The sequence below is a fragment of the Mycteria americana genome, chromosome 2 (assembly GCF_035582795.1).
Source record: "Mycteria americana isolate JAX WOST 10 ecotype Jacksonville Zoo and Gardens chromosome 2, USCA_MyAme_1.0, whole genome shotgun sequence".
NCBI classification, from domain to species: Eukaryota; Metazoa; Chordata; class Aves; order Ciconiiformes; family Ciconiidae; genus Mycteria; species Mycteria americana.
Window position 1 is genome coordinate 20,002,889 of NC_134366.1, and position 27,660 is coordinate 20,030,548.

The 27,660-nt window shown below is 42.0% G+C and overlaps 1 protein-coding gene across 17 annotated transcripts in view; it reads right to left on the reverse strand.

Annotated features, from left to right (window-relative positions):
• Positions 1 to 27,660, reverse strand: part of KIAA1217 (KIAA1217 ortholog) — a 372,206-nt gene that overhangs the window by 34,241 nt on the left and 310,305 nt on the right. For 13 of the 17 annotated variants that reach the window (XM_075492659.1, XM_075492650.1, XM_075492651.1 and 10 more), the window contains 4 exons: positions 17,962 to 18,794; positions 9,764 to 9,868; positions 9,282 to 9,334; positions 1,629 to 1,789 (listed from right to left, as the gene is read on the reverse strand). In XM_075492659.1, coding sequence (XP_075348774.1) covers positions 1,629 to 1,789; positions 9,282 to 9,334; positions 9,764 to 9,868; positions 17,962 to 18,794 — 1,152 coding nt within the window. Of the gene's footprint in view, positions 1 to 1,628; positions 1,790 to 9,281; positions 9,335 to 9,763; positions 9,869 to 17,961; positions 18,795 to 25,836; positions 26,072 to 27,660 lie in introns of those variants that run through there. The other 4 variants (XM_075492654.1, XM_075492666.1, XM_075492664.1 and 1 more) reach the window with 3 other exon arrangements.

A 27,660-nucleotide genomic window follows, 5' to 3' on the forward strand; every position in this document is an offset into this window, starting at 1 on the left:
AGAACGATGTGCTCACTGCCTCCAGCACCGCGCTACAACCTCCATCCCACTTTACGAGGCCACATGCTAAGCACAGCTGGTGGCCAGACCGCAGGCATTTGCCAAGAGCTGCATGGGGTTACAGAAGGACAGAGGGGATGCAGTGGTTTGTGGCACAAATGTGGAAGAATATGCACTTTTACATAACGTGCCAGGGCAGAGATCCCAAGCCAGAGTCTTGAAATTAGATGGGGACCATGATGGCTGGCATGTAGGCAGCACTGCTGGGAACAGCTTTTGAAAGATACATTTGCTATAGGAACATACTCATCCTAAGCTGAAAATGTAAATACATGGGTGCTGTATCAGAGGCAGAGGTCACCTGGCTGACACAAATATTTGTTCCAAATACCTTCTGCCATCTCTTCATTACCAGTAAAATGAGCACAGGACCTTGACACAGCATCTTCAGTCTTGGCCACATTTTCTTTATCCTGATGTTTACCTCACCCTTCTGCTCCCTTGCCCTATGACTGGTTCATAATTCAATTTCCTTTAGTTAAGGAAGTGAAGGCAAAACGTGCTCTGAATTCTGATCTGTATTATTATTATTATTCTGTTCTAAAATTAATCAGATAATCAAAGGAGATTGACATAATACCATTCCCATATTCAAAACCACCCTGGTCGTAATAGCAGTAGCTGCAGCCCTACAATATCAAAAAGTGACATCACTTTCCAGGCAAGGAGGACTGGCAGAGTATTGAAGTTGCCCTTGCTGTCCACTTTGTCTTACAAGAAATTGCTTTACCTCCTTTTACATCTTCTGAGACAATACACAGTGCTCTTCAGTTTCCAATTAAGTGAAAGGCTGAAGACCTGTACAGCATAAGCTTATTTTCACAGTGTCTGAGATGAACAGCATATATTTACATTTTCAGCATGACGGTATGTGTCAACAGAACATTTTGGTTAACTCTTCATTGTTCTTACCGTTTCTTGCAGGCTTTGAGGTGTTGATGTGTGTTAGGAAGGTACTGGTAAGATGTGAATGTAAGGAAGGCACAACAAACCTTTGCAGCAACTTTTGAAATATCTTTTTTCCTTGCTGCTCAAGTTGGCTATTGTTCTGGATTTTGTAAATATGGGACTCAAATTCTGGCTTAATGCATATCTACTGATCCTCAGCTACATTTGGGTTTCCTGACATCAAAGTTGTTTATTCAGGAACTTAAAAACTGTCTCAACTGTAAACAGTATGGAGCAGGAACATGGCTCTTCCAACATGTTTATACAGCACATAGCATAGCAGGGTCCAAACTGTAATCACAGACTTGATATTACTGTAATATAAATACTGCTTTAATGTCTAGAGTCATCAAACAAAGCTAGAAATGAAGTTTTTTCTCAATATGTGAGCAGCAGTAGTTAAACTGAGCTAATTCTCATACCTCTAGGACTATGCAAGTGGCGTACGCTAGAGCAGAATACGCTTTTCTGTCTGTAATACTTGGGTCTTCCTTTTGCTAGAACTCTGCTACTGAGAATCATTCATGTACAAACAGTAAAAGAGAGAAAGACAGAAAGAAAGAAAGGAAAAGGGCATTTGCTGACAACTCACTTTCCCGGCATTACCCAGATAAGCATACCTGTAGCTGCTTCATCTGATGTAGCTGCAGCCGCAGATCCGACACGTTGCGTTTCATACCATGCAGGCTGACTTGCATTGATGGGGCTCCAGCAGGGTGATGGATGACAGCTGACTCCACACTTGCCAACGTGTTCTTCCCCCCAGATATGTTAGCAGCGCCTGCAATAAGCAGCAGCACAGGTCAAGCTTACCAGCAGAGAAGGTGCAAACATGATCCTTCCTCTGCCCACTGTATCCACACGTATTTCACACAGATGGACAAGAAAATAAAATTACAGCTGCCAATGCTCAGTATTAACAGGGGAGTGGCACCTCCTTATTCAATATATTTTGAGGGAAGACTGTACCATGTCAGAATGTATCTGTGCTGGGACCTCAGCCATATCAGAGCACTGCATTACCACAAGACTGCTTCCTACCACATGTAGTGGAGATGGGATAATAAGCTATAACTGCAGATTACACAAAACAGCAGCAAATCAAATTGGTGCTGAAAGTAGCTTTGGGATTGTCCTCCCAGGAGCCATCTGAGACCGAGTTGATGCAAATTCACAGGACTCCTGAACTGCATATTTGTTGATTAATTATTACTGGAGAGAGATTCAGTCAAACTGCCAAGTGTGGGGAAAAGGTTTCTATAGAGAATCTTGCTTTGCTGCTTAAAGTACAATAGCATTATTTCTATCAGGTGTCTCCAACAGCTACTGTGTAAAACCAGAAGAGAAATTAAATGATGGTGTGGCAGAGAACTGCTCTCCAGCCATGCTGCATCCACCCACTCCCCTTTAGTCTGTCATTTATTCAGGACTGTGTTTACAAGGGAATACAGCATAACATAAGGAAGTGAGCTGAGCCACACTCTGAGAATAACCGTTAGTGCCCTCACAAGACTTTCTTCATTAAATAATGCTGTTCTTCTACACAGCTTGTTCTTCTCAGTCTCAAGTACCTGGGAAGAAGCTTTATTTACAGGGTACAAGCAAATTCCAGTTCATCAGCTAATAGTCAGGTTACAGCTTCTTCTAGCAATTTGTACTTACGCACCCATATTCTTCAGATTTTCTTTCTAATGTGTCCCTTCCCCTACCCACCACCAACAGGCAAAATGACAGACTGTCAGTAGGACACACCTCATTTTCTAAGTCAAGCACTATGTAGCCCTGTGTAGTCTTCTGATCACAGTGCCAGATCCACCTTGTCCCTCAGGCTCAGATGGCTGCCGCTCCCTGAACTATTGCATTATCAGCCCCTCACTACAAGAAAGACATTGAGGTGCTGGAGCATGTCCAAAGAAGAGCAATGAAGCTGGTGAAGGTTCTAGAGAACAAGTTTTATGAGGAGCAGCTGAGGGAACTGGGGTTGTTTAGCCTGGAGAAAAGGAGGCTGAGGGGAGACCTTATCGCTCTCTACAACTACCTGAAAGGAGGTTGTAGCAAGGTGGGTGTCAGTCTCTTTTCCCAAGTAACAAGTGATAGGATGAGAGGAAATGGCCTCAAGTTGTACAAGGGGAGGTTTAGACTGGATATCAGGAAAAAGCTCTTCACCGAAAGGGTTGTCAAGCATTGGAACAGGCTACCCAGGGAAGTGGTTGAGTGACCATCCCTGGAAGCATTTAAAAGATGTATAGACGTGGTGCTTAGGGACATCATTTAGTGGTGGACTTGGCAGTGTTAGGTTTATGGTTGGACTCGATGATCTTAAAGGTCTTTTCCAACCTAAATGATTCTATGATTCTATTCTATGATTATGTCATTCTCCACTTCATTTTCTTCCTTCTCTATGAATAAAACAAAAAATCTGAGGAAACAGAAAATAACTCCTCAGTGGATCTGCACAGGGATTTTGGTCATCATTTGTTCCCAAAAGCACACATTCTATCAAGTTAAATGAAATCAAACAGAAACTAGTGTTGCAAGTTTTTCTTTGCCTGTTGAAGGGAAATCTTCAGTGCACCAAAGGGCATGACGCATTTTTCTGTCTGGAATGAGTATGAACCCAAGAGTGGTAAGTTTTATCCCTGCCCTCTCATCCCTAGTAGTCTTTTCAATGAGTAAAGTCTCCAAACATGCCCAAATGAGTACAGCTCAGCATAACAACACATTGTTATTCCTTTGCCAACAGGTGTGGATACCTCAAATGTAGTCTTTGCAAAATTCATCTGGGGGAAGCATTTTTAAAGGATGGAAATTACACCAGACTATTTTTATTTAAAAATAAGCTAAAAGTTTTCTGAAGAATCAAGTTTCTTGCTTTACCTACATTTGCAATTCCTGTGAGTAAAAGCACAGGCCCCTCTGGCTGCATTCATGCTATACAGAGTGTGCCACGCCATAGGCTTCCAGAGACATGCTCAAACAACAAGCTGCTCCAGCCCGGTGCTGGCCGTTGTAATGCTATACCTTACCTAAATGTGCTCCAGCTAGATCTGCTCAGTGCTTCAACAACGGCACTTTTCATTTCACTGCTGAGCAAGCTGCTGCACATTTTTGCTATACTCCAGTATGATTCAATGCTCTCTTGACTTTCAGAGAGCTGCTTAACAGAAAGCAACACTCAAGAAATAAACAGTCCTTGTTCACTGCCATTCTGTACCCACTGCATGCTTCAGTCTAATATATGCTAATACTTATCTGTCGACATGTACACTGCAGTTTTTCCTACAGTCAAGCACCTATTTCCCTCCAACATGCAGTATTTTTTGCATTTTTTTTAAGAAAAGGGTATTTAGTTCATAAACCGTACAGACAGAAACCACCAGAGAGTCTGAAAAATGTGGATAAGACTCCAAGAGTTCTGATCCCTAGCCACAAATCTGGACTATTTTTGAAAGCACATCTACCTTTCTGCTATTCTTTGCCTCAAGCAAAAGCTCCAAAACCTCAGCCCCCGACCCTGCGATGATGCAGCCAAGGCATCAATCAGTCCCCGCCAGTCTCTCCCCCCATGCTGGACCCCAGTCAATTCACATATTTTCTCAGGAAGGGGTGCCTGCTTTCCTTTTAGTGTAGATGGACTGTAATCTGCTTCTGTAAACAATAAATGTCTCCAACTCCCTACAAAGCAGCTCTCCTCCTCCTCTGCTCCCTTGGCCACCTCTTCTCACCATTAGGTACTCTCAGCTGCCATGGTGTCCCTGCTGCAGAGTGTGCTCAGAGCCTGTGAAGCATGACGTGGGACTCCCGAGGGTGTGAAACACAACCACAGACACAGTGAGCATGGGAGCACAGTAAGGATCAGCAGCTGATTTCTCAGAGATACATATTTTCATCAAAAAAGAATAAAAGGGCAGCTGAATGAGGGGCTGCTTCATCTAGGGAGTATAGCTCACTTTTGGAAATAGTCCCAGGCTGTAGCTTTGCAATTAGATGTGCGGCCAGATGGATTGAAGGGAAAGAAACAGCACTGGCTCTCCGGTTTTTAAATAAACCCTTGCTGGAGCTAGGTAAAGGGGCCTGAATGCAAAACCCCTCCATAATTCCCTAATACTCTGGACAAAAAACAAATGTTAATTTTTTACAAAGGCTAATGAACTAAGCTGCCATTTTTAAAGTACAAAGAGAACTGATGTGCAGAAAGGGGAAAGGTTTGCTATTTGCCCAGGTTCAGGAAGGTAAGGAACACAACTTCCACTCCCTGATACTTGACCTTTGCTATGGTTGCAAAGACATCACTCTCCTTCTGTTTTCCAGATTTTATTTTTCTTTCTAAAATGCTAAGATTTTGTTTTGAAGCAGGCTAGAAAAAAAGGCCATCAGACAACACCCAGCAATGTTTCTTCACAAATTACTCATCTCCTTATTAAAGAGCCACAACATTTTCAAGCATCATTTGAGGAGACACATGACAGTTACTTAGTTTTTTCAAGCATCATTTGGGGAGACACATGACAGTTACTTAGTTCTCTTTCCATCCACTTAGAATCCACTAAACAAATAGGCAAATGCAATGTTAAGGTTGCAATTCCATCATTAACAAGCTGTTATGTCCAGGCACTAAAGCGCTCTTAAAAGAATAAAATATTCTATATATATTAGTGTGCAACTTCACCTCATTGATCCAGAATTAATTCAGGATCATGTTTTACCTGCAAAGGCTGACAGAGTTCAAAGACTGGCGTGATCTGTCTTTGAATCTGAGATAAGCAAGCAGATATGGACAGTTTTTAAATCACAGACCATCACAGCAATAGTTATGCATCTGAAAAAGGCACACAGATATGCACAGATGACAAGACAGTTCACAAAGAGTGAGGAATCACCTCTGAGCCCTACATGTGTAATACTTCTCCCTGCTGCCATCTCCCTCTCTTGGTTTGTACTAGTGGTGTTAGTACAGAAGGATGTACTCCTTGATCCCTTTCAGGCAATACTGACATGTCCTTCTTCCTCTTCCAACAAGGCAGCAACTAGCAAAGAACTATTGCTTTTTTGGTAATCCATGATACAACTGATCTCAATTTAATCAATGAATCCAGGATTTAATCTATCAATCTCACCACTTGATTAACAAAAATATGACAGAAAAGAGAGTAGGTGAGCATTTCTCAGCATATTTGCTAGTAATCTCAAGGAGACTTTTCCTAGTATGGTTTGTTTTTAAGAGTCACATGATGTTCCTAAGTGAAGAGTCCCTTGATGCCATTCACTTCTGATGAACTGAAGAAGGTTATAAGGATTCAGTCATGGGATTTTTCCTAACCTTAGTAGAAGAGACATAGCCAGTCTGTGGAAGCTCACTGCTCTTTGAACCCACCCCCCATGAAAGAACTGAGCCTAAAGCAACAAAACATAAGAAATGCAGACAAGCATGATCGTTACAGGCTCATTTTCCCCAGTGAAAAAGCATTTTCATTTAGGCTCTTTAATATTTGAGGCTAAAGAATCTGCTACAGACTGGCAAAGCAAAAACATGTTAAATACAAGTTGGTTAATATGAAATACCAGAGTATTCACAATCTAGCTATATAGAGCTATCTAGGATTTAGAAAACTTGGTTTCTTTCCCTTCTCAAGTGAGCTAGTTCTCTATTTGTTGCGTAAAAGTCTCCTATCATTGGAACACATACTATAAAATACAATGTTGGTTCAACATTGATGAGCTAATTTTATCCTGCACAGATGTTTTATTGTTCAGGATGGGAAGCAATTCATGTTTCTGCTTACCACTGCTCTAGAAAGGACTGCTCAATCAACATTTTATACCACTTTTTCTTTCAAATGGACTTTGAAATTGCTAAAACTGGTATCTCAGTGCACAGTTGTCAAGTGGAATTGTATACTAAGAGAGTCAAGTGTCTAAATGGCTATACTTAATAAGGATTGGGGTGAACTGAAGAACAAAACAGCGGTCAGCAAGTGTTTCTAGATGCTGCTGGCACATTTAAACCCAAGCATAATTACAAAAAGGAGAAACATTCTGTAGCATATTCTGGCAGATTGCCTAATTTTCAAGTAAGCACGGACTGCATTGACTTATTAGACCCTGCCACGCGCAATTTCAAAAGCAGGTGCAAAAGCAAAATATTCTGTTATACAGGACTAGTCTATTATACAGCAGTCTTCAATAATAGCTGATGGGGCTTACAATACTGTAGTATATTGGGGTCAGCATCACATCTTGTTTCCCTTACCTGCTACAGTTTAATTTTGTGGCTGAGTCATGCTGGAAGGACAGGATTTAGGGATGCAGATGCTGGAGTTACAACTATACTTTACAGCACTGATAGGGATCCTGGCTGCATGGCTGGTCCCACTGCCCTATCCTCGTCTCCCAAGTGATCAGAAAAGCATCTATTGCACAGTCTGAATGCTGGTATCCTTACTCACATGCTGGAAATGGGCATGGCCGTGTGACAAAGTCAGTGTCTCTGTCAGTACGTGACAGATGCGGATCTGGTCTTTTGACAGTAAATTACATCCCCTCCCCCCCAGCCCTGCCTGGACATGCAGCTGTTATATGTAATTTTGCCATTACAGGGACACGCATTCAGTCATACGACAAGGTAGTGAGGAGTCTTTGGGAACAACAGTGGCAGGAAATGGCTGCTGGTCAGATGAGCCATGCTGTTCTAATGGGCTGGGCATGACTTCCACACTGAGGAATCCCCACCTTTGCTTTGTGTAGGGCCATTTTCCCAATGAATATTATTTCATTTCTCATATCATTGAGAGCACTTTCACACACACACACACACACACGAATCACTGAATAATTTAGGTTGAAAGGGACCTCTGGAGGTCATCTGGTCCAAACTCCCACTCAAAGCAGGTCCCACTTAGATCAGGATCTCCAACTCAGTGCCCTCCACAAAGTACTTATCTGAATTAGTACAAACACAGGGAAAGCAGAAAGGCCAAACAGCAATACAATACAAACAGGAAAACAAGGCAACTTGTGTGCAGATTTTGATGGTTTCATAGGTGCTTTGTATGAGATGAGGCCTGTGCAAGTGGGAAATACCATAAAATCTCAGTGTATAATGACAATGAAATAAGGAAAAGGCTAAGAGCATTTTGCAGCTGTTTTGAAAAATGATGGGCTTTTCAGTAAGTTGTCTGAAACTGATAAATTACAACTTATTTCTTCACAGCCTGAAGTATCGCTCTCCCCATCCAGGGGCCAGCAGGAAGGAAAGAGTTGGAAGGGGACCAGAGAGTGGCTTGCGAGCAAAGCTCCAGTACCAGGACTTTAGCTTGCTCGCTCTTGCATATGCTTGGTAGTTTCCAGGTCTGGTTTGATTTCTGTTGGTTAGGAGGACATACTGCAATTCCAGATAAACAGGAATCCTGAACGTGAACTAACAGCTCCAACAGAAAGGCTAGTTAAGAGCATAATAGTTTTGCTAATAAATGTGTGTGGTTTACTACCTGCCAGAGCACAGACCTCCCTGTGGGAACAGCATTACCAGGAAGGAGGGAACTGCCTTTATTTGCATTCAGTGCATGACAAAGGGTGAAGAGGAGGCATATAAACACATGCACACCCTGCAGACATCTCCAGCAGCAGCCCGTACACAGAGAGCTCCAATCACATGGAGATCTTCTTTCACAACAGCCTTAACTCCATCTTTTAAACACTAAACAGCTCTCCAAGTGGGAAGCTAAAATAAGATCAGCTCTTATTGGCTTCATAATTGATGCTTGCTCAGAACAGTTTAGGCCCACGAATAATTAGTAACAGATCAATACGGCTTAATTAGGGAAAGTGCTGTCTTGCTGACTGCTAAATTCCTTACTGTCATTACATCCATAGCATCCTACTGACAGAAGAACCTTAGAGAAAAGTTTAGGTGACCAGAATAGGAATGAAATATTTCACCTTCTACAGCAATCTGGATACATTTGGGCTTAACGACAGATATATACTATAGACGGGATAAATCATTGGAAAATTCACCATATGCAGAGACTCTGTATCTCATTTAAACCATTCAGTGCAGGTGTGAAATTCATTCCAAAGACCATCTCAACCTGCCAGAAATTCCTCTCAACAAAGATGTGATCGACTCCCATATCCTGAACTTAAACTTCAGTTCTGACAGTACAGCTATGGGAATTTAAGTAAATTTGACATTTCCATAAGCTGGGATGGTAGTAATGTTACAGCTATTCATATACCTGAATAATTTGTAAATTAAAAGTGAATTATCTTACCTGCAGTGTCAATGCTGCTCTTGCTGGACACAATTTTCAACATCATCTTCTCACTAAGTAATAAAAAGAAAAATCATAATTTTAACTTACTAACAATAAAACTGTAGTGAAGTTTATAATCAGCAAATTAAATGGCCTTGTCTAGCAGATATATTTTTAATTTAAATCACCAGTAGATTGTCAGGTTTTTTTTTAAATCAGCTTTTAATACAAGTTAAGCAAGGAATGCAGTATAAGCAGTAGAAAGCACAGAGATGTAGCTACATTAATTCTTTTTAACACAAAGAAGAGTAATGCAGTTAATCTCCATCTATCATTTGGCGTATTCTTCCTCTCTGCCTAGCATTCTCATGGGGATGATAAAGATATTTAAAAATGATTGAGCATTCAGGATTTTTTTACTATTACATTCAAATATTATTTTTGTTGATTGGTTACTAAAATCATTACAGAGAAACAGATTTAATGAATTCTTTTTTTACCTAGAAGCATCTTTGCTATTACTTGTATTTGGCCCTTTAAAAAGCGCAGACTGAACAAGACCAGTTAAACTGGCAATCTGTTTCTCCATGGCTTGTATCCTCTCTCTGTAAGACAAGAGAACCGTTTGTTAAAGCCAGATATATTTGCTTTCAGACTTGTTTTTTCTAGGTGAATGATTACCACAGGATTGGAAAGACACTACAGAGTTTGTGCAAAGGCCCATGGGTACCAGTTCGCATATACCTTGTTGCAGCAGCTTACCGCATCTTGGTTTGGACAGCTTTTGCATGGTAACAGACAATAAAAAAAGACATCTGCTTGGTTAAAAAAGAACAAAACAACCACCCACCCAGATAATAAACTTCTAATGATCTCATGAGACAGGCACCTAAAACAATCAGTTAATGCCTCTTGGAACTAGTGAAAATCATTTTTTTCAGCATTACATATATTTTCTCTTTTGCCTACACTGGGCCAGCAGTTTTGCCTGTATATAAGATTTCAGGATTGAAGACTTTACACTACTTCTTGTTACTATTTTTACTTTCCCCAAACCCAGGATTTTTGTCTGCAAAGCATTTAATCTGTCCAAGCTGACTACTTCCCAGCCCAAATCCTTTGCACCTGACATCGCAACTGTCTGCTCTGGAAAGGACAGCAATATGACAGACCAGGCACAGGACATCAAATGCAGACTGTACAGCAACATTATCATAAAACAGATTTGCTTTCATGCGCATATCCTGAGAAATTCCTAAAAAGCAGAAGAAAAGAGATGAAGAAGAACCGTAATAGGTATGGTCAGTGTTTCCATAGGTACCAAAGGCCACTAAACAACAACAATGACTGTTTTGGATAGGAAGGCTAACATTTGTGTGTTTATCTGTTTACATAAATGCATATATTAGTCAGTTACCAGGTGACTTCCTTGGTAGGCTCCAAAACAGCCTTTTGCTCACACAGGTGCCTACTTTCACATGCCAGTATGTCAATGACACACCACAACACAGACACACATCAATATGGGACCTCAGACAAGCCCCCTTCTGAAAATGCATCACTATATGCCAGCAGTTAAGTGACTGGGGAGACACACAAAAGCAAATGCTAACGGCGGGCTGTGATTTTGGAAGATGACTGGGAAGAAAACTTCTCAAAAAGCAAGTGACTAAGACCAGCAGTGACGACTGATGAAAGAAGATGAGACAGACGCATGCAGCCCCAGACTCAGCCATCCATCACTGCTGCAGCATCCTGGGCACGTGGGAGCAGCCGAGTTCCGGCCACCCACAGCTCCAGTTGCCGTTTGGTGGCTAAAGCAATAATGCCAATCAATAAGGGCCATATAAACTCAAATGTAGGTACCAATACCAGGCAAAAGCAAGCTGACATGATACAAAGCAAGTAGCCAGCCAGCTTGTAGCCAGCCAGATTATCTAGGCTAATTATTTCATTCACACTCAGGGAATGAAATAGAGATTTGCTGGGATAGCACGCAGATACCATAGCCAGGAGAGACTCCAAGACACCCAGATGTTGAGAAAACAGGGCAGCAAAACAAGTAATGAGATGCTAACACACACAAGGAGGGAAAAAGAGAGTGCTCAGTCAGTCCCCAGCCAGCAGACGTGTTCTTACTGCGATTTAATACAGCGTGCGCGTCTTACTTTTCTGTCTTCGTGTTGAAAGGTATTTTGAACGGTGATGAGAAGACTAGTGAATCTGACCTAATTCATTTCAAACCAAGAAATATGTTACAGAATTGCCGCTATTATAAGTTTTAAAATAAGAAACTGGTTCAGGCTACAGTAACCTTTGGAACAAAAACAAGTACTAAAAGCCTGGGATAAATATATTCTAACAAACTTTAATGCAGCATTTTTGACACTTAATAAAGAAAACATTTTTTTTTCCCAGATAATCATCACAAACCCTTCCTGGAACTAAACTCAATTGGAAGTCTATCTGTTTTACCAATTCATAAATATGATGTTTTTTCCATCCCACATATGATAATCTGGAAACAATTTTCTGCTTCAAGAGAGATTATGGCAACACAAAGCTGATCTTGTCCTTTGCCATGAAATCTAGGAAAATATGTTGTTAAGAGGGAGAGGGATGTTCCAGAGATAGGAGATGATGAAAAACGAATGAAATACTGGAATCAATTGCACAGAGCACATTATTTTTCATATGGTAAAAGCATTAAAAATGTGAAGAATCTAACATGTGCTCTGGAGTTACTCCGCTCAAGACAAGGCAGGATTTTTCCTGCAATCATTTCACTGTAATACCCAGACTCGTTATGGCCATCAGCACCAAACATTTCAAAAACAGGTGTCTGAAAGAGGGCGACTTTTAGGCCTTAAATAAAACGACCTGATTTTCAGAGACCTGGCGGTCTGACTGAAGGCGGTGGGAGGCAGCGTGCTCCAGCGCGGGCATGGAGGGACGCGGCCGGCCCAGTGGCAGGGCCGTGCCCTGGGCTGACGTGGCTGGAGGGCCGGAGGCCCAATCCCGCCAGCTGCCACACGGCCCCAGGAGAGCAGGGACAGGCTCCACAGCCACCCCTTTCCCCGCTGGCTGCCCTGTGAAGGGCCACAGCAACCCTGGCTCTGGAGGGAGAAAATGAGTGCTTTCCTCAGCCTCTGCCGGGCTGGAGTCTATCAGGGATGCTGGCACTGTCGTGGCAGTTGTACATTTTTGGTTCTCAACATTATATCCTCTACCTCTCGCTGTGCTCCCTGCTGTGGAGAGCGAAGGTGGGAGGAACAGCCTGCCCCGCCATCCCTTGCTGCTCCGGGCAGGCCAGGGTCCCAAGGATGGGGCAGGCCGGGGCCCCCGTGGGCAGGGCAGGCCGGGATGCGGGGCGCTAGGAGAGACTAGCACGGGGGTCAGGCAGAACACAACGCAGTGTGCCTCTCTGCCGGCAGTGGTAGCATGAGAAGGCCGAACCCCATCTCTGTTCCCAGATTAATTTCCCAGATAAATCTGCATCTCTCCACCACCCAGGAAGAGCAGGGAGGGTCCCTTCTACAGCAGTTGGGAAAGAAAAGGCTATTTTATCAGCCTGAGCATGGAAGCGCATTGTTTTGCATTGTTTTCCTTTGAATGCCCGGAGAGTCAGAGGTGGTAGCACAGGGCGGGAGGAAAGGAGGGAGCAAGGTCAGAAGCAACTCCCAGCTCTAACAGGCCTCTCAGTCAGACTTGGCTTTGGCTTGTCAAAACCTCGGCCAGCAAAGCAGGCATGAGCCGCTTGCCAGCCCTGTTCTCCCGGCAGCCAGATCCACAGCCCCGGCCCCAGGAACGTCCAGGCATTCGGGCCCTGCCTCAGCATCTCGCTCCCCAGATTCAGCAGAGGCAAAGCAAGCTCTTCCTTCTCCAGGGTCTGTGGACTGAGACATCAGAGTTCATCACCAGATTTCCTCCTTACAGTTTCACGAAGGTTTCATGTCATTGCCTCCACTGCAACTAACTGGAAGTAATCCCAAGCAGGGTACAGTGTATTGCTGAACTGGTACCCACTTCTCACTGTGATGCTATTTAAGCGTGACTTGCATGTTCCTTCTCTTTCCTGGGGACATCTTTAATATTCACATCACTGAGAAGATACTTCGTACAGACACAAACTAGAACTGGGCTGTGTAACTGTTCATTCATGTTCCTGTCCGACCCTAGGCTGTGCAGCGCATCATCCATAATAGACATCCTCAAATACCAAGTCTGACACCACAAACTAATTGGCACACTATCCTGGAGAAAGATTTTCAGTGACTTCATATTTTATAGTTAAACCCTGAGTGAAGTCTGTATAGTGATCAAAAAGAGGGTCAGAGACAGGGAAAAATACATTTCTTTCTATATTACCCTATGAGAGAAACACTAAATTAGAATTTTTTTTTATCTCACTGGGGAAAAAAAGGAAACAGGAGTAGGTTGTCTTTCCCAATGGCTTCCCTAGAACCAAGTGAAAGTGGCACAGTCAGACTTTATCCCAAAGTCCCCCCAAAACAGCAGAGTGAATATGCTGGAAGTGTGTGAAGCAAGCAGCAGGACTCTTCTGTACTCTGCTCTCCTCCCAGGTGAAAGATACACACAGCTGAATATTTCAGTCTTCTAAGAATAAGGTTAAACTCAAAATTTCTAGAGTTTGAAGCTAAAGGGAAAAGGGAAGCTCTGAAGCACTGCCAGCTGTGATACTATTTGACAAAAGAGCCTGCATCTCATCTTCCTACAAACAGTTCCTCCAACAGAAGGAAGCCGACGTACAGTTTACCTTTCCTCCATCCTCTGTTGGTTACCTGCATTCATCTTTTTCTGCCTGGTTATTCAACATCTTTCAGAAAGGAAGATGCGATTTTGGCCCTGTGGAAAGTGTCTGAGAGGATATATCTGCAAAGTCCACCTTTCTTGTACAATTCTCAGTGCATTGCTGATGGAGTCTCGCACTGTCCGTGGCTTTACAGAGTATGACCATTTTTTCCTAATGCATAGAGAATCCATCCATACTTTAACAATATCAAACAATAAAGTGTTTTTGTGATGGGAACAATATCCAATAACCTACATATGCCCATTACACTTTAGTCTCTAACTGCAAGCCACGAGCGGTGAATGTGATCACATTTTTTGCTCAGTGAACCACATTCTACCATCGTCTTTTCTCACTAACACGTGGCATAAAAAGAAGAGGATGAAAGTTGTATTCAGGCAAAAGAAAACCACAGTACACTCCTGAAATGCTTTTGGAGGAAAAAGGTTGTATAGAGCTATCTTGCTATTTTAAGGACTATATTTCAGTGAGTAGCAGCATTTATTATATACATATTGAGCACTATCAAATAACCTAGAATTTTGCAACACAACTTGTGTTTTAAATGAAAAGAATGTAAGTTAAATGGCATTTAATTTAATGCACTTTTGGGCATATAGCTTCTTTTCCAATTTATCAACATTTAAACATTTGCTTTGCCTGCAGAAACTTCCAGAACTGTCTACCATAAGCTACATAAATGGACCATCCAAAAATACGATAGCAAATCACTGTTTAAACAATTCATGCTCACTCACTAAAATGCCCCTCGAAGATGAACTGCTGCAACCTGTTAGAACTTCTAATACTTTCGTGTGTATGAATACTAATACATTTTATTTTTTTAAATCTCCATGAACTTGTTTCTTCTCGCTGTTGTAAAAGAGCTTTATATGGAACTCTTCTGGTAAATGAATTACTGTGAGAATTTATTCAGTGCTTTATACCACAGAAGGAGCTACCTTGAAAATACCTGGGGTAAAACAGATACAAGAAAAAATTAGGTGAAGCAATTAAATCCCCTTCAACACTCGCTTAAATAACAGGCTTGACGAGACTGGCTTCTGCAATGCAAAACTAAAATGAGAAACTCCAAAAGAAGAAATCGGAAATACTGGTTTTCTACTTTTGTAGACCCAAATCTGCTGCAGTTAACATTCCGAAGGTAAAGGACCCATTTTCTTCAACAAAACCAGGATACAGTCAATGAGAGGTCTGATCTGCTATAAGTACCCAGCGTATTCTCATAAAGTACATATATATCGCACTTCAACCCCGGACAGGAAAAATTGAAGGAGAATTAACAGGGGAAGAGAGATGCAGTTAAACTTCTGGCATTGTTGCTCTCCATTTTAATCTTTTCTCTGACTTAAACTATGCATTGTCCTGAGGTTGCGACAGTGCTACTTCAAGGTAATTTCTGCAAAGAGATGGCACAAGAGATGTTTTCTTTGTTCTCAGCACACTCCACTAGGGACTGAAGGAACAACAGTGCTGAGACGATGGGTTTGATGGTTGCAGGGTCCTCAACCCACTCCTGAATGAGTCAGGATGGGGAGTCTCTCGTCGCAGTGCACAAATGCAAAAGACCTCCCTCCTCAGTATCCCCAAGGCTAACAGATACTCAGTCTGCCCTTTTGCTGCTACCCCACACCTGACACCGTCTGCATGCAGGCTGGCTGAACACACCACCATTCACTTTCAGTGGCCTGGTTTTTAGGCTCTTTGCACAGTCACCAACAAGTGGATAATGTGCATGACAGAACAGCATACACCTCATTTTTACCACGCCTGAAAGAGGATAAATTCAGCCCCATCTCTCCAATCCCAAAATATTCTTACTCACAGAACCAAGCCCAGCTGTACTGCTTATGGGTAAGTCCTACACAAGAAGGGACGGGATACTTTTCTGCCATTATATAAGTCACCTTTCAGGTGTTCATAAAAACCTTGTAACAATTCAGCCCCTGCTGAAGCAGGAAAAGAGCACCTCAGCCTGGATACCCTTAGCGTTCCTTGTTTAGTTTAGTACAATCTCAACAGTGTTTGCTTTCAAAATTTATGAAATTATTACAAAGCTAAAATAAGGCTTAGAGAATTTTGTATCTGTAGAACTCAAACCCAATTCTTAATATTGCAGTGGTTAGAAAACACACCAATTTGCATGAATTGCTTTCGGTATTTACAATTATTTTTTTAAAAGTCACACCTTCTCGAGGGTAAAAAACCCCACAACCCATAACGGCAGCTTTCAGAATGATTTTTTCAGTGCCGTGTGGCTAATACACATCATGCTGAATTTTAAGGTCATGTATTTATTTGGAAGTGTAATTATGCAAATGCTATTTCCATCACTGTAAATATATTCTGGGACCAGGACAAAAACTCTTGGTACAAAGCTCCCCTTAAGGACCTGCAGAACTATCTGTATAGTCGCTCTTTATATATTCACAAATACACAGCCTTGTGCACGTCTGTGTAGCTAAGTGAACAGATGAGATGCCCAGAGGGGAGAGAGAAAGTCGCACAGACTGGAAAGTTGTTGGTGTCCTCCCTTATTTTCAACCCCCTAACATGAACCTGGTAAAATTTTTGATCTGAAAGCTATCTCGTGGATTAGAATTGGCAAATATAGTTGAAATTATTTCCTAGATGTAATAACGGAAGCTTGAAATGAAATTTCAGGTACCTGCATCTTTTTCTTGGAAATAAATAGATACAAATCAGGTTTCACTGACCCTAGATTGTAATATGCCCTAACTCATACCCTTGTGTCAACAAAACTACCAAGTTATAAGCCTGTAATTTTTGTGGATGGCTGATTTTCTTCTGTCCTCCATTTTCTCCTCACCAATGGACCTTACAACACATTCTTTTTTCTGGCCAAGTGGGGTCAGAGGCAACTAATTGTTGCTCAGGTGGAAGGGAAGTTTGAGGGCTATATGAAGCCCTGTATCTCCCCAGTGGTTAAGGCAGACAGCAGTTACCTTCGGCCTCTGTGAGCTCAGCATTTTCCAGCTATTCATCTTCACTTCCCTAAAGAGCTCTATAAAAGTTAACAGCACAAACAATACGCTAGAGATTAGCGCAACTCATACAAATACACAGCAACCGACTGACAGCGTAACAATTTTTCTCTCCTAGGGCAGGGTCTATGGCAGGAGAAGCCTTCACAGACCTTTGCGTAAATCTGGTCCTTAAAAAGACAGGAGAGATCATTGTCATCATTGTCAGCGCACAAAAGTTAACAACAGTCAGGTCACCAACTATTTGTAATGCTGGAAAAATCACTGGGAACAGCATTCGTGTTTCAATTTCTTTCCTGGGACAGACTTGCTCTTCTCAGCAGTTTCCCCTTGAGGAACGTTATTATAAACAACTGTCCTATTTTTATGCAAATTCATGTTTTACAGGAGATAAGACAGTAATGATAAATTCTTCCCATTTCCTAACACTAGATGAGAAAAACTCCACTCCATAAAGAACCAAAATTGTAATATCAGAGTGTCATTCTTAACGGGGGTGAAATATATTCCCTTATTAGTAAGAACAGAACATCATTTGTTCTTGTAACATGATCTGGTTGTCTGGAAAGAAAAATCCTAGTTAATCATTTTATTTTATTATATTTTTTCCAATGACTGAAATTTACACAAATGAAAATAACTAGGGATTCATCATGGGTTGACAATACTTTCAGATTAATAACGGGTGGTGTCGCATCTCCTCTAAATTACTAACTACCTTGACAGACGGCTAATAAACACTGCAGCCCAGTGCAGCAGCCTCCTACACATTACATTGTCCCCTGGGTGTTAAACGACACAAGATGTGGAGATTAGGAACGTTTCTCATTTGCATAAATTAAGCCCAGCTCTGCCTTACCTTGTCTCCTTGTCCTTGGGCATTGCAGGTGACCCATAGCCAAAAGCCTGCTTGTCGACTGGAGAGGGCACCGCCTCGGCCATGCCCGGGAGGCCGAGGGCGCTCCGTGCTTTCGCGTCCACAAACACAGGTGGTCCCGGCTCCTTTTTGAAGGACTGGCGGCTGGGGGAAGACCTGTCAGGCTGGATGGTGTGGGGGGGAATGTGAGCACTATGGTGAGGATGAATATCGATCATTCTCATGTCAGCCACCCTGTGGGGTGAGGCAGGAGGCGTTTTAGAGCCGAGAGTGGGCAAGTGGCTCTCTGGGTACTTTCGCGACTTTTGTCTGTACAAGGACTGCTCCAGCATTTCAGGCTGCATAGAGGGGTTGCAGTAAGTGCTTGATGACCTCATGGCACTGCGATGGTAGGCTACAATGTGATCAGGGACATCGAGGGGGTGTCCGGAGTGGGATGCAGCCACACTCATCCTCCCCTCGTGAAACAAGTAGGGGTCACCGTACAGACCTTCATTTCGGATCAGGGCAAGGTTTTTGTTACTCATGTCCTCATCTGGCTTCACGTCCCGTCTCTCCAAAATGGCGCTTGGGCTGGGCGATATCGAGCGCGAGGCTGGCACGCTGGAGAGCCGGTCCCTGGGGATGGTGGCATTGCCTGGCACACCCATGGGCCGGCCCCCGCCGTAGGGAATCCTGGACGGAGAGGGAGGCATGGAGTGGGGCACGGGGGTGGAGGGCGGAGAGCTGGGCATCGCATGCGGAGGGTGCGTGGCAGATCCAGGGCAGGAAGCACTTGGGCCATCTCGGCCCGTATAAGCAATTTCCCTCTGCATCTGGAAAGAAAAGGAAAAACATAAGATATAAAATTACTGAATGTGCAAAACATGATGTGGGTTTTGACAACCTTGATATCTACAGAAAAAAAAAGGGTAAAAACCCCAAACCCTCAAGACCAAATAATTTGTCATCTGCGTAATTAAAACACTTTGGGAACTCAGTGCCTGAAGAAAATAACACCTATAAACAGCAATAAAATGGGCTGCACGTTAAAGGAATAGGAGAGTTTTAAAAATGCTTTTACTTACGCAAATACCTTCTTACCCTAATCTGATATTCAAAGCTACCGAAGCTGAAATTAGAGGTTTCAGTGCTAGGCGTTCTAAGTACGTGTAGCCAGTGACAGACTTAAACAGTTTATTGATCAGACACACAGGCTAGAGTGCACTGAGTCCAAACAAGGAAGAAAATGCTGATGCTCTGGCATCACAAACAGACCTGAAATCTTTAGGCAAGAAAAATAAATATTACAACTAATTGGCCATTTGCTTCAGTGCAGGATTTAGCCTTTTGCTAATAACTTGACATGGACTTTATTACACAAAGGATACACAAAGCGTAGGAGAACAACGCATATAAGCATTTACTGACTGTGAGACACTCAAGTTGCATGAATACAGCCCCTATAAAACATGTGCTGTGGGTTTCCTTCATGGCGACCAAGGTAACAGAGCTTCAGACAGTTTGTGGAGGACGCACTCAGAAAGTCAAATATTTTATCATAGTTTTGTAAGCAGCAGCAGAAACTGCCAGCAGTAAGGAATGAGCAAGGAAGGAAAAGAAAGGGAAAACTTCCATACCAACGTATTAGTGCTTTGTTAACTGAGGCCTTGGCAAAAAACTGCAATGAATACATGGGCTTCTGAGTCTGTAGCATCTCACTCTGCCCAGCAATGACATCTCTAGATGGTTGAACACTGTCAATGACAGACACAGGAGAAATTCTCCCTCTAGCAAGCATCATGTGCCTGCTCTAGTGCCATTAGGGTAAGGCGGATAAACAGGAAGATGAAAGTCAGCTGTGTTCCACCAACTACATAAGAAAAAAAATCACAGCTTCTAAAATTTGTGTTGGCAACTTCAGCTTCCCTATCACTTCAAGGGGCTGTAGAAAGCCGAGTGTCACCAAGCCCAACCACATGTTCAAGTTACACAGCACATGCTAATGTGCAGTGGAAGTTGCTGATCTGAAATCTTCACCATTTTTCTCCCCTCTCACTCCTTGCTTTGACAATATGACTGGATTCATTGGAGTTACAGTGATCCATGGCTGATGAAGCAAGAAATTATATTCTATTCCTGCCCCACCACAGGTTTTTCCACTGGTAAGGGAATTGCGATGGTGGTGTATATAAACAATAGCTGTTCTCATCACAGCAGGCTCTGCACTTGGAAATTACAAATGATGTTCCCCAGGGCCAGAGATCAAAAGTCTGGAGTATCAGGTATCAGAAAGAAGAAAGGAGATAACCTGATTGTGGCAGCAGCAATAATAAATAAGTGTAACAGAACAAAGGAGCATGCTGAGATGGGTCATAAATGAGCCAGACAAAAGTCATCCAGCCAAAGGGGAACATGGGATAATTTTTTCATTTGCACACAGAATTATTGTAGTCTGGAATTTAAAATAAAATATAACTAAACAGTATTAATAAAATTATCTGTGGGCATTCAACATAGTTTTCTATTGGCTTGAAGAAACGGTGCAACATACTGAGCTGTACTGTGTCTTCAGACTCTGGACTTGGGCCAGCAGAACAAAAAGACTCCTACTGACTCTGAGCAGCTTTGGGATCATGCCTCCAGGGATAGGCAGCCATAGATATTTTGCACTAAGAGAAGAGCCTGGAGAAAGAAAATCCTCCTTGGTTTCTACTGTACAAGCTATACCATGCCCTGTTTAGTTGCTTCAGCTAAAGCTACAACAGATGCAATAGTATCCAGCACAGAAATCATAGTCACTGGGATATGCTGGGCTGCAGTGAGAGGAAAATTCCAATGTTACCTTGCAGAGAGGAGAGAATTTCCATGGGAAGTTTTGAAAGCAACAGGTTCAATTTCCCCTAACTTCTGGACTTCGTATTCCTGTATAGGCTCATTCCTTTCTCATAAGTCAAAGAAATCTGTCAAAGAAAAATTCCTATTTTCCACCTTAATGTATCGCCATACTTTAAGATCGAAATGAGGATTTCGAATATGGGGCTGAGCTATTGCTCAAAATCCTGTGTCTGAGTACTGACGTATATATAATGCTATTTACTTTTGCTTTAAAATAGCACTTGGAGTACACAGCCTGAATCAAGACCCCATTGGGCTGAGCAGGGCACAAATGCCTGGGCAGACAACCCCTTCCTGAAAAGTTCACTTTTTATTTTAAGCCATGACTCAGCCCCTGGGTGGAGCATGCAGAAGGGGAGAGCAGCTGGAGCCACAGAGCCCAGGGTGCCCAGGGCAGGTGCACCAGGGCATGTGGGCTGGTGACCAGGTGCCAGGCAGCCTTACCAGCTGAATTACAGTGTCTTCTGCCACCTGGTCAACTTAAAAAATGTGGATGATGGTCCCTTCTTGCTTCTCATCTATGCATCTTTTGTCTGATATTAAAGGCACACTCTCTCATATAAACCCACTTTCTGTGCCGTTTTTCTTCTTCCTGCCCTCCACCACAAAACCCCTATGTTGCTCAATGAAAACACGTACTCTAATATGCAGGCCATCTTGAGCCACATGTTCTCGGACTTCAACTGCATGACTCAGGGACAGAGAAAGAGGATATTTGGCTTATCTGAGCCTCTAAATACTAGGTGCTATCACAGCCAATTGCTTTGAAGGCAAAAGGAAGAAGATTTTTTAGTGCAAGCACAGGATCATGTGCTTTTCGGCTGAAGCCATGTAATACATTTGCCTGAGGGTGTGGTTTTCTTCAGCATATAGCTCTTCCTTGTTCTTACTGCCTTTAGACTTTACATCCTTGAAATAGAAACTTGTTTTGTCAATCCTTAGGTTAAAATATGGCAAATGGCTAGCAATAACTTCTGTATAAAACATTTGAGGGGAAAAGACATCACCAAGAATCTTTCACTTGCTGTAGTAAAAAAGATCACACCATGTTTAAAGATCTCTTGTGGAGGTTTTTGGTCAGTCTAAAAACACTTAAGTCTATAAGATACAGATTTGGATTTTTTTAAAAAACAGAGCAATAGAGACACTGAAGAGTGTCTTGTTTCTATATACTAAAGAGTGAACATCATATAAAACCAGTTATGTTCTTTATTTCAAAACTAGTTGGCATACTCAATAACTTGCTGTACTTTGAAAATGACTGTATGCAGAAAGGTAGCAAACCAGCTATCCATCCACCCAAATGGATGACCTGACAAAGAATCTTGCTCCTGGTAGCTCACATAAAAGGGCAGGCAGACCCAGAGTCTCTGCACACAGCACAATACAAAGCTTGTGGCAGCTCCTGACCTCTCAAATAGCACTGCTCCCCTGAAAGAAGGACAGAGTCGTGGTGTCATAAGCCTTATGGATAGCAAAAAGCGAGCCGCTATTCAGTGGTTCAACAGCTGGTGATTTCTGCAGTTCAATCCAGTCTGTCTTGTCATCCATCGTCAGGACTAATACAACACTATGCTGATCTTTATTCTAGATTTGTTACAGCTGTCCTATCTCATAGGTCACTCTTGTCATCTGTCCCAACACGGGCATCTCACAATGAAGAAACCATCCTTACTTCAGTCTCTCCAGTTGCCTTCAACACATCATTTGCACCTGTGGCACACACCAGACAGGGCATGCGGAGCTGTGCCTGCACGCACACCAGGGCAATGCCAGCTAGCACTAAGCACTAAGCCTAGCACTGATTCATCGGCACCACACCAACCCTTCACCTCACCACGCAGCTGGATACCAGAGGTACAGCCTGACTCACGCCATTATCTGCTAACATCTCATAGCAAAACACGGGCAAAGGGAAAAGTAGACCAGAGTTTCTGACCTGGCAGCCTTTCTCTTTGCTCTCCCAGGCCTCACCTATGTCAATAGAGAACATAGCAACTGGTTTTGCGCCAAGGATTTCAGCCTGCCAAAATACCTACATGGAGCATGTTTCCTAGATGGAGCTTATCTATGCACCGTCTCGGAGACACCCTGAAGTTCCCAGCAGACTCCATTACTCACCTCTTAGGCATGTGAAGCTATTACTTTTCTTACTGTCCCATTGACACCCTGCGTTTCCCTAAGGAAACTGCACCTATGCTCCTCAAGCTGGCTCACCCAACAGTAAACAGAGGATACCTGCAAAGAATTGTATTGACAGTTTGGAGAGGCTTTGATGAAAAAGCTACAGAAATGCTAAGTACTGGTACAATACTGATAAATTCATCTGTCTGTAAAGAGATCTTGTATGGAAATTGCTCACTAGAAAAAAATCCTCTAAAAAGTGACGCAATCCTTCGCTTTTCTAATCAGGAAAGACTTAATTAAAGAACCGCAAATCCAACAACAACACAATCCATTAGTTCGTTCTTTTCTTATAAAAATAAATGGACAGCTTTACTGTACTAGTTGTCCAAAAATCTCAGTTTAATCAGTAGTTGCACTATATGATACCACTTCTGTCATGACTGATCTTTCATTCAGGTTGGGTTTGAACAGCTGAAAGTACAAATCCGCTTTTGCAAAAAAACCTGTCATACACGGTTTTAATATTTCTAAAATAATATAATTGACAATAAGAAATAGTGCACTTGAAAATTACAGAATTGGTAAACAGTCTGAAAATGCAATTTTTTAAGTATCTGTATCATGACTATCTGTCTGAAGCCAAATCCTTATGCTATCAGACATCACTGAGAGGTTGTCCCACTTGTCTGTTCTTGCCTTCTCATAGTATGCCTTTTAATTCCTATAAATATCCCCATTCTATTGGGTCATTACAGAAAAAAAACAGGCTGGCTACAGCTGCAGGTTCCTCCAGCTGCCCGATGCTATCCTTGAAAACTGCAAACACATTAGCATAATTTTTAGCTTTTTCTGGTCAGGAACTTTCCAATTAAAAATACTTTCAGCAGACAACGCTAATCCAAAAGAGGTGAAACATTTGGTAAAAACACCAGTAAAGACAAAAGCTGGAAAAAAAATCACCCAGCAGATTTCAGTCAAACACTGACATTATTTCTTATCAGACATCCCTGGAGTGCTCTAGAGCTTTGGCTTTCCAGACTCATAGACCTGGGGCAACTCGGTCAGAATCTGCCCTGGGGTAGGGACCCTACCTCTTCCATGGTCTCTTCAGCAGAGCAGGTACTTGGTAGTTTTGGGGTGATCTTCTACAACAAGTAGTAAGACATGCCAGAGGTTTCAATGTCCATCGCTCCTCAGCAGTGCTTCCACACTAGAAGTTTTTTTGGCAATTTTGGCTAAGAATGGGCCCCCTGATACCCAAAAGAGAGAGTTCAGACCATGAAAAAGCTGACCTAGGCTAAGTTGGAGACCTGGCCTCAGCTGAGTCTGGCCCCATAATACAAGGCTCTAGGAGCTGCCAGGGTTCACAATTGTTTTTCATTATGGGAACCACATGCTGGTAACATAAAACTGATTTCAAATGTTCAAACTTCCCATGAATGGGGAACTCCAAGACCCAGCTAGCTGTTCCTAACATGTCCCACATATTTCCATTGTTTTTTCCGGGATAATTTTCCAGACAAGGAGTTGCAGAACTCCCTGAGAAATCTCAGCATTTACTATAATTAACTTCCCATTCTCAGCATGCATCTAGGTTTCAGTTCTTTAGCTCTTTTTGCACAGTTTTGGTATATGCCCAGCTGTAAAATCTCTGTATTACAGTGAAAGAACAGTTGAGCTAAAAACTCAGAACATCTATGAAACTGTAATTTTCTGGTTCTAGTGACTGATTACACCAGAACAGAATACTTAATTGGACATATATGGATATGGCAAGAGAATCACTGGGTTTTTCTTCTTACATTTATGCTCTTAATTCTATGTTTTTTCTTTCCCTTGATCAACAACACTGCAATCAGCCAATATAAGGTGTTTCTCAGGATGAGCCTGTGATGGTAAGTGATGGTGAATCCACTCAGTCCTCCAGTTTCTATGTTCATAGACTTTTTTTTGCCAGGCTCAGCTGGCTAGAAGCTGACATGAACAAAATAGGAGAACCAGAAGATGATGTTCACTATCCTAGAAGGTGGAATTTAGAGCACATGAACATGACCGTCCAGAAAGGAGGCATCCTGAGTGAACCTTAATCAGGTGTCGTCACCATACTATTCAATATCACTACAACATCCAGTCTCCATACCTTTCTGCCAGTTCTGCAGGTGTACACAACGGTTATGGCATAAGCACTGTTTCATCCTCAAGAGCAGAATTTTTAGGATACCATATTGTCACTGCCCATACACTGGCTTGAAGCTCAGCCACAGCATCATTTCCCTTTCCATGCCATAGAGCATCAAACACATTCTTAACATTATTGTCCCTTATTTTATACATATATCTTTAATGCATACTTGTGCATGAACCCAATCCCCACAGCGATCCAAATGTTTTACCTCAAGGTATTTTACATGTCTCAGTATGTCCTTTTATATCCCTGACTACATATAAACTTAATTCATACCATATCCTAAAGCTCCCATGGGGAAAACAAAGAATACCTAGTTCACTTTTTACTGAATGTAAAACAGATCCATAAAATTCTAAGCTAACCACAAAACAAATTTAATGGTAATATCAAAAATAATGTTTGATTGCTTCACCTTGCCTTTAAGTCAATGTGCATCTGAAGATGGATCATGCAAACAAGCAGAGAGGAGAGTTTCAGACCAAATCCTACACAGTCTGCTCTTTCAAGCATAATTTCTTCAGCTATCCTGATGCTACTCTGAGTATTTGTTTCTACAATTAAAAACAGTAGCACTCTTATTACACTGTTAGACAACATTGTTACCTACAGGCAAATAAAACAATCTTTGATAAGATTTTTGCTCTGAAATAATTAAAGCCACTTACTGTTACTTAAGGAAATCACCTGTATGGCTACAGCAGTGAGATGAACATTTGGTTCCACTTCTTCTAATAAAGCACTTTTTGTTTTCAGCCTTGAATCTAAATCCTCACTCTACGGTGTAATATTTTGTGTATCCACGCCTTCTGGGAAAAGGTTTTGAAACAGTAAAAATGTTCCTTGTTCCCTCTGCTCACACAGGGGCAGGCCATCTTGCTTTACCCGGTCATCTAAGTAACGCTGCTTCAATAGACTGAAGTACTTTTCCACATGACAAGCCTGCAATTTCTCCTCCCCTTCGAAATTAGTCACTAAATAACCTCCTTGGCATGTCACCCAGTCACAAACTGTGCAACACTATGTGATTCAATCGCTCAACCATTTTTTAATGTGTGCCTATAAGATGTATAGAAAGAGACTAACATTATGGAATGAAGCACAAGAGACACTCACAGAGGGGAAAGCCATAAATAAAATAGTGAGTAACCTCCGTTTAGGTAAGAGGGTGCATTTCAAAGGCAACAATATGAAACACATACATATTAATTCCCCAACAGGTGAAGACCTCCAATTATTTAGCAAACCAGTACATACAATTCTAGAAAAAAATACAGCAGTTATAAACCTTAGAAGCTTTTCACATATTCAGATTGGCAGTGACATTTGGTAGAAGGAAGCGCAAGCCCCTCCCGTGGAGGAGGCTGTCTACTCATTAACCAGGCACCTGAGTCACTTGGCTAACCTGAACTTTGGGGCCCCCATAAATCAATCTCATTGTTATCTCTGCAGCACACCGCACTAACCATTATGATTTGTTGGGTTTTTTTTTAAAATAAGGGCACAACAGAGAAGGCAAATGTAAAAAAAAATTTAGAACAGAAAGGATGCTTCCCTCCCTTCCATCCCTTCACCCCAAAAGACCACAGAATATAGAAAATGTCTTCTTAAAAATACAGTATTTACAGTCTTAAAGAGATGGCACTTAAATACCATAGGGGGAAAGCTCAGTCCTGCAGTTATCTTCTGGTTTGGGGGGGCTGTTTTTTTTGCTGTTGGTTTGGGGGGGGAGGTTTGCTTGGTTTTGTTTTTATGCAAGTAAAAAATTGCCTATATCATCATGACTGGCATTCAAAAGAATCAAAATACAACTTAAGCACATGACCATGAGCTAATATCGCTGTAAAGAATGGGACCTTACTGGAGTAACAGTTCTGTTTCACAGTACTCAGTCCCTCAGCCATTAGTGAGGGAGGCATCATTCATTTCTGCTAAAAAAGGGCAATCTGACACAAAGTATTTAAGCAACAGGACAAAGATCAGAGTAGATCTGGTAGCCAAAACTAAAAATCCAGGTGTTCCACCCCTTACTACACCCAGCCCAACAGCAGAGAAGTCCTCCAGCTTTGTAGACAGCTGCTGTGTGTTCTGATTTGTAATGTACATTGTAAATTTGTATGCCATTATTGGTCTTGACCAGAACCCCACAAAATTTATATGTAGTGTAATATAAACAGTCTTTTCAGAAATGTAAAAAAATATTCATTTTGTCTTAAATGTTTAGTTTTCAGTTTCACTGTAAAATATTTTCAAATATTATTTTTATTAAATATTTGCACTAGAAGTATAATAAAGTATTATTATGGCACAGAAACAATGTTAAAACTATTTATTTTTATTTTAAGTTTAATCAGTCAAGGCTCGTTTCTTGCCGTATAGGGGTAAAGCAGTATTTACCATTGAAGCATCTGGTTTATATTTGGCAGGTTTAACTAACCAGTCAAGCATCCCCTTTTAATGAATGGATGTATATACCTGACCTAGTTAAAAAG